General features: G+C 58.1%; 1 protein-coding gene across 1 annotated transcript in view; it reads left to right on the top strand.

Annotated features, from left to right (window-relative positions):
• LOC119305486 overlaps positions 1 to 6,080 on the top strand; it is an 8,353-nt gene extending 2,273 nt beyond the window's left edge. Inside the window, exon 3 of the mRNA XM_037581995.1 lies at positions 5,860 to 6,080. Coding sequence (XP_037437892.1) covers positions 5,860 to 5,982 — 123 coding nt within the window. The 3' untranslated portion in view covers positions 5,983 to 6,080. The remainder of the gene's footprint in view (positions 1 to 5,859) is intronic.
• The last annotated feature ends 1,474 nt before the right edge of the window (positions 6,081 to 7,554 follow it).

Here is a 7,554-nt window from a genome sequence, read left to right as displayed (position 1 = left end):
GCTCCCCCTCCCGTCGTGATGACCGGGCGCGGTCCCGGTCGCCGCGGGCGTCGTCGGGGGACTGGCGCGCCCGCCGGCGCTCCCCGTCGCCGTCCCGTCGTCGGGAACGCTCCCCGTCCCCCTCCCGTCCGGCCCGGGTCGGCTCGCCTCGCCCGCGGGACGGTATCCTCCCCACCCCGGACACTCGCCGCTACGTCCCTCCGCACGCGGCCTCCACTGGGGCTGCGGCCCCGGCTCCGGCTCATGGTGGTGGCACCTCCCGCGGCCGTCCTGGGCCTGCCAAGAAGAAGAAGCGCCGGGGTGTCCGCCTCACTCCGGCCGTGCCACCCCCCGCGGGTCCGGGAGCCTCCTCCGCTCCGGGCCCCGTCTCCGATCTCCCTCGCCCCCCATGCTTCAACTGTGGGGTGAGGGGGCATTCTCAGGTTGCTTGAGTCAACCCCCAATGCTGCTACCTCTGCAAGGATCCCGGCCACCCCGCCATTCTGTGCCCGGATAGACCGGTGGTTTCGGAGGTCATGATGTATGGGCATGGGATCGAGGGGTTGGGCTTCTTCCACCTCGAGGTCCCGGACGCCCCTCCTCCGTCGCCCTCCCTTCAGGCGATTGTCACGGTCGTTGATGGGGTGGCGTCCCCAGAGATGATCGAGGCTGAGCTCAACCACCTCTACCGCCACCAGTGGGACTGGGTGGTCACCCCCACAGCCGATCACATCTTCTCCGTTGTCTTCCCCGACTCCGTCAGCTTCGGCTACGCAACGCGTAGTGGCCGGATCACTCTCGCGCTCAACCAGCTGGTTGTCGAGATATCCGAGCCAGTACTCGACGCTCAGGCCGTGGCTGTCCTCGACACCGCCTGGATCCTCATCTCCGGTCTCCCCGATATTGCGCGGTCCGAGCTCGTCATCCGCCAGATGTCTCGCCTCTTGGGCAAGGTGGTGGTGGTCGACGAGCTCTCATTGCGCAAGGAGGAGGAGGTGCGGGTCAAGGTCAAGTGCCTCGACTCCTCCAAGCTGCGCACTTCGGTCCGGGTCTTCTTCAACGACCAGGGCTTCGACCTCAGGATCGCCCCCGAGCCTCCCAACCACGTTGGGCGTCCCCGCTTCCTCGACGTCGGCCCCCCTGGTGACAACCCGGGGGCCGGCGGAGACTACCACGGCCGCCACCGCTCCCGTTCTCACCACTCAGATGAGGAGGGGGCGTCCGAGGACTCCCGCTCCCCATCCCCCTCGCCCCCCTCCGTCTGCGGGGGGCAAGGGCCGCCAGGCCGCCTCTCGCCCCCCGGTGGATGGCCCGCCGACCTCTGACGTGTCGCCATCCAAGGGGAGCGGCATCTCCAGTGTGGGCCTGGTGGTCTGCCCGGCCTCCTCCCCGTGCTCCCCCACCTCGTCCCCGCCACCTGTGCTGGCCCCGGTCGGCCTGCTCGGCAGCCTGCTCTCCGTCTCTTCAGTGGCGCCCGTAGGTGGGGGGACGCCTCCTGTGGTTGTCCCCCCCACTCCGGCTTCGCCTCCCCCCGTCGCCGTCTCCTCCCCGCAGCCTGACGCTCCTCCGGCCCCGTCGTCTCCACGGGCTCCCTCGGAGGCCTGCTCTCCGGCGCCCAGTGCGTCTTCTCCCCCTCTGGCCGCACCATCACCCCCGGCCCAGATCTTCCTCGGCTGTGCTGGGTCGGGACTGCTGCCCTCCCCTCCGTCGTCTCCTGGGGCGGGGGCGACCCGGATCATCACGCCTCTGGCGGCCCAGCCCCCCTCCCCGGTCTGCCGCCTACTCCCGTCGCAGTCGGTCGGCCTCCTCCCCGGTGGTGGCTTTCAGCCGGAGTGCTCGGCTGGATGCTGCCCACCCTGAGGGCAGCCCGGCGCTGCCCATCCCCGAGCGGGCGGAGCTCCGCGCTGCCGCCCGTAACCTGGAGCCAGGTACGCCCTCCATTCCCCCCTCTGCTTCGTCTTGTTCTTTCTCTGCGCTTGAGTCTGTTCCGCTGGGTCATCTCGCCAAAGTGGCCTCCGACTCCGCGATCATTTTCCGAGGGGAAGTTGGCCCCCCTCTCGCCCAGATCGCGGCCATCAGAGCCCGTGAGGTTCTCGATGGGAAACTTGCGGAGGCCTGGGCGGCCCTCCTCGTTCCCCCAGCCGCCTCTACATCTGGGGGATCTTCCTCTCCGCCTCGGCCGCAGTCGACGGCCCCTCCTCCCTCGGTGGTCATGCCGGAGATTCGGGGACGCACCCGCTCCCGCACGGCGGCCCTTCGTGCGCTTAGCGCTTCCTGTGTTCTGGGGTCAAGCAGCCCCCCAATGGCTCCTTAATGCGGGCCCTCTTCTGGAACATCCGCGGCTTCGGCCATGATGGCCGCCGCCGCCAGTTAGTGGAATACATGCGAGATGAGCACATCGACATCGTGGCTGTGCAAGAGACCATGCGTCGTGATTTTGCGCTTCCTGAGCTTGACCGACTGAGCTCTCACCTCTTTGCGTGGCACTGGCTCCCTTCTAGTGGGAGCGCGGGCCACTCGGGTGGCATCCTTTTAGGTGTGAAGGATGCCACCTTTGAGGTGGGCATCATGGACAGGGGCGAATTCTTCGTCAGCATGGACCTTTTCGAGAGGTCGCTCAACTTCAAGTGGGAGATCATCATTGTCTATGGACCGGCCGATCATAGTAGGTCGGCCTCCTTCTTGGAGGAGCTCCACCGGAAAATCTCGGCCGCCTCCCTCCCCGTGGTTGTCGGGGGCGACTTCAACCTGCTGCGCGTTGCGGAGGACAAGAACAATGGCAATGTTTGCTTTGCCCGGATGGACATGTTTAACGACTTCATTGCCGACCTCGCCCTCCGGGAGATTGATCGGGTTGGGGCCCGTTTTACTTGGACCAACCGACAAGCCTCCCCGACCCTGTCCGTCTTGGACAGGGTCCTAGTTTCCCCGGAATGGGACCTCCAATGCCCCCTAGCCTCTCTTCGCGCCATCACCCGGATTGGTTCCGACCACGTCCCCTTGCTCCTCTCCTCCGCAGACGAGCGTCCGCCGATCCCCCCTCGGTTCCGGTTTGAGACCTTCTGGCTTTCCCAGGCCGGGTTTACCGACGCCGTCTGTGCTTGGTGGATCGAGGCTCGGGCCCACCCCCACCCTCGCCCCCCTTCTTCTATTGACGCGTGGCACTTCTGTGCGAAGCGTGGCCGGCAATTTATGAAGGGCTGGGAGGCCAACCTGGGCCGTGACGCCAGGGAGCGTAAGAAGGTGTTGCTCACCGCGATCCAGGCCCTCGACTTTCGGGCTGACGCGGTGGGTCTCTCCCCGGACGAGTGGCTCTCCCGCTATGACCTCGAAGACCAGCTCTCCGTGATTTACACCGATGAGGAAGCCTATTGGCGCCTTCGGGGCGCTCAGCGTTGGGTCCTGAAGGGTGACGCGAATACGGCTTACTTCCAGGCGATTGCCAACGGGCGCCGTAGACGCAACACCATTCCTTGCCTTTGGGATGGGGTAACCCTCCTCCAGGACCCCCGGGACATTCGCTCCCATGTCGACGGCTTCTATCGTTCCCTCTTCTCTCCCGCTCCTCGGAGCGGCATCTCCCTCGCCCCTGATTGTTGGGCCGGCGCCCAACTTGTCTCTGACGCAGAGAACGCGTCCCTGACAGCCCCCTTCTCTGAGCAGGAGGTCTGGGAGGCCATCAAGGGTATGAACTCCTCCTCTGCTCCGGGCCCGGACGGTCTTCCGGTCATTTTCTTCCAGACCTTCTGGAACGTGATTAAACCAGAGGTCATGGCCATCTTTGATGAATTCTTCGTGGGATCTATTGACCTAGGCCGCCTCAACTTCAGGACCATCTCCCTCATCCCCAAGGTCCCTGGGGCGACTGACATCCGCCAGTTCCGCCCGATTACGGTCATTAACGTGATCTTCCGGATCCTGGCCAAGGGGTACGCCAATAGGGTGACCCTGCTTGCAGATCAGATTACCCACCCTAACCAATCAGCCTTCATTAAGGGTCTGTACATCCTGGATGGTGTCCTGGTGCTTCATGAGGTTCTTCATGAGGTCCGGGTCAAGCGCCTGAAGGCGGTCTTTCTGAAGATCGATTTTCACAAAGCCTATGATACGGTTAGCTGGTCCTTCCTTAGGAAAGTCCTTCTTTGGAAGGGCTTTGACGACCAGTGGATCACGAGAGTCATGCAAATGGTCTCTTGCGGTCGCACGGCGGTCAGCATCAACGGCGAGATCGGTCCCTTCTTCCCTACCCTATGTGGGGTGCGCCAAGGCGACCCCTTCTCCCCATTCCTCTTCAATATGGTCGTGGACGCTTTGGCCTCCATTCTCGATAAGGCTAAAGCCACGGGCCACATCCGAGGTATTACCCCCCACCTCTCTGGGGGCTCGGGAATCTCCATCCTCCAGTATGTTGACGACACGATCATCATGGTCGAAGGCTCGGAGATGGACATCACCAACCTCAAGTTCCTCCTTCTTTGCTTCCAACAGATGTCGGGCTTCAAGATCAACTTCGATAAGAGCGATGTTATGGTGATGGGATATTCCCCCGCTGAGTCTGTGGCCATTGCCAACAGACTTAATTGCCGCCTGGGCTCTTTCCCCACTACCTACCTTGGGACGCCCATTAGTGACTCGCGCCTCTCTGTCACAGACCTACGCCCCTCCATGACCAAGCTCCAGACGAGATGCGAGCCCTGGCAGAGGAGGTGGCTTTCCAAGGCGGCCCGGACTATCCTTATCAACTCCTCCCTCTCCAACCTCCTCTTGTTTCTTATGAGTTTCTACAGCCTCCATGAATCTCTCCATAAGGAGATCGCCAAAATCCAGTCCCGAATCTACTGGGCTGGCGAGCATGGCAAGCAGAAGTATCACATGGTCAGCTGGCCTGACATCTGCAAGCCCAGGGAGCAGGGTGGATTGGGCATCATGTGCTCTAAACGGATGAATATTGCCCTTCTATCCCGGTGGCTGTGGCGTATCACGCAGGGTCATGGTGGCCTCTGGCTGGACATTATCAGGAATAAGTACCTGCGTGGTCAACCCCTTGCCTTCTGCCAGAAATCGGGAGGTTCTCAGTTCTGGCAGTCCCTCATCCAGCTTCTTCCGGTGCTCCGCATTGGTACCTCTATCTCGGTGGGGTCCGGCCTCTCGACGCTCTTCTGGTTTGATCGCTGGGCCGGCGACTCTCCCTTTGCAGCCCGCTTCCCCACCCTCTTCTCTATCGCTGTCGACCCCATGATCTCTGTTGATAGGGCCCTTCTTGACTTAGGGCGCCTCGCTTTCCGTCGGCCATTTGGGCCGGGGAATCCACCGCCTGGCGTGAGTTGCTTGACTGTGTTGCTCTGCATGAGCCGGTGGTGGATGGGGATCAGGATCTTGTGCGCTGGCACCTGGAGCCGTCGGGCCAGTTCTCTACCAAATCGCTTTACTTGGCCATTGCCCCCTCCTCCGCTCCCCTCCCCCTATCGATGGTGTGGTCCGTCCGCGTCCCCCTGAAGATTCGCATCTTCATGTGGCAGTGGATTCGTGGACGGATCCCGTCCGGTGTGGAGGTCCACAAGCGTAATGGCCTGGGCACTGGTATCTGCCCCCTCTGTGCTGTTCCCGAGGACTCCAACCACATCTTCTTCGCCTGCGTCTCCGCCCGGTTCCTCTGGAGCTGCTTTCGCGAGATTGTCGGTGGGAGTTGGTGCCACACCAATTTCTCGGACTTATTTGCTGAACTCCAATTGTCCCCTTCGTCCTCTCGCCACATTAGGTGGCTCGAGGTTGGGGTCCTTGCCTGGACGCTTTGGACCGTTCGCAATAAGCTAGTGATCCAGCGTACTCCTCTTCGTCGCGCTACTGATGCTCTCTACAAATTTCTCGGGTTTCTTGCAGCTTTGGCGGCCGCTTAGCCGCCCCCTGGATCGGGACGCCATCTCTGCCTTCATCGTCGATCTCCGCTCGATGGCCGTCCGCCTGTCGCCCCCGCCGCCGCCGCCTCCGCCGGAGCCTGACTAGATCGCCTGCACTGGGCAGGCTTTGTTTTTTCTCTTTCTTCTGGGCTTGTTGAGCTGTGCCCTCAAGAGAACCTTAATACTTTGTTGTGGTACTTGGGTGGTGTGTGTGTGGACCTGTTGTGGTTGTATGTCTTGTGGCGGTTTACCTTATTTATAAAGCGGGGCGAAAGCCTTTTTCGGTATGACCTGTTGCTCCCTGCGGATGTCGGTTCCTCCTTTGACACGGGTGCTACTCGCACTCCATCTGCAAGTCAATCCTCGAGGCATGGGTGCAAAGCTTTGCAGCCTTGGACTAAGGCTTCGCTGCGTGTCATCCTGCCTGATGTCCATTTATTTTGCTATTCGGCCAACATCTCATCGCCTTTCTCGCTGGTGTGTGCCTTCCCGTGTGATCTAAAACTACTCCCTGCGTCCTATAATGTAAGACATTTTTTTTGACACTAGTACTTTATAGCTTTGTGGCTTAACGAAAAATTGTCCAAGTGGGCTACATTTGAAAAGAAATAAGAATGTTCTAGTCATCTTGGGATTAATTAGCAAAAGCATAAGCACCCCTTATCTCTAAATAAGCCAGTGAAGTGTATTATGCAAAAAAATAAAATAAAATAACAGTATACTATATCCGATTCTCCGGTCTTCGTCCGATGGAAAGAGATCGTTTGGGGGAGAGGGAGGGCTTGACTATACTTGGTGGCATGGTCAAAGTTGAGTGGCGCCTTTCTAGGCTTAAGAAATGCCTAATCAGGATGTCTGGTCTCTGAAATGATTCCATGATGGAGGAGAGGTGGAGTAAGAAGAGATAGATGGAGACATCGAAAGAAGAAGGCGACCGTAGGGTATAAGGAAAGCATCATTGGAGAAGAGACACAAGTGATAATACGAAGAGGAAGTAGGGGTTCACATGCAACACATATTCATCGTGTAGTGACTTCCTTATGCCAAAACAAAGTAATTCCGAAAAATTTAACCATGTTTAGTAACTTTTCAATGGTGTTTCTTGCCTTACCAGGAATGAGAGGTTTTGTCGCAGAATTAGTAATCTTTCTTTTTCATACACCAAAGACATATTAACCATATCTCACCTTGACACTACACCAATGAAAGTTTAGCTTTGATGCTTCCGTACGTGACTTGAAAGTCGAAACCATGAAGAATTTGTAATACTCAAAACTATTCCACATTTCATGTTGGTACTCATCCTATAAATAATTAATGTTATCTTTGTTAAGGCCTGCTTGATTAATTAGCAGGATTCTCGTAATGTAGGAAAAGGCAGAAAAACAAGATTGGAATGACATGTCATCTTGAATCCTATAGAATTAGGAAATCACATGAATTTGGAGTTTCGATGCCACATGAAAAATAAAAGAATTAAACAAAGAGGTTCGAGTGGATGAAAATTTTCCTCTGAAACATTGTGCTAGGAAAATTCCCTAAAGGACTCAAATCCTCCAAAAATCTTATAAAATTCCTTCAAATTAGGGGAAGCCCTTATAATTTAACTGTCTCAATGCTAGCGCAGCATCTATTCTATAATAACCAGTGTTATCTTTGTTAGGATTCAATATTCGGA

Source organism: Triticum dicoccoides, chromosome 5B (assembly GCF_002162155.2).
Source record: "Triticum dicoccoides isolate Atlit2015 ecotype Zavitan chromosome 5B, WEW_v2.0, whole genome shotgun sequence".
NCBI lineage: Eukaryota > Viridiplantae > Streptophyta > Magnoliopsida > Poales > Poaceae > Triticum > Triticum dicoccoides.
The sequence above is the reverse complement of the archived record's forward strand: the minus strand, read 5'-3'. Positions and strand labels throughout refer to the sequence as shown.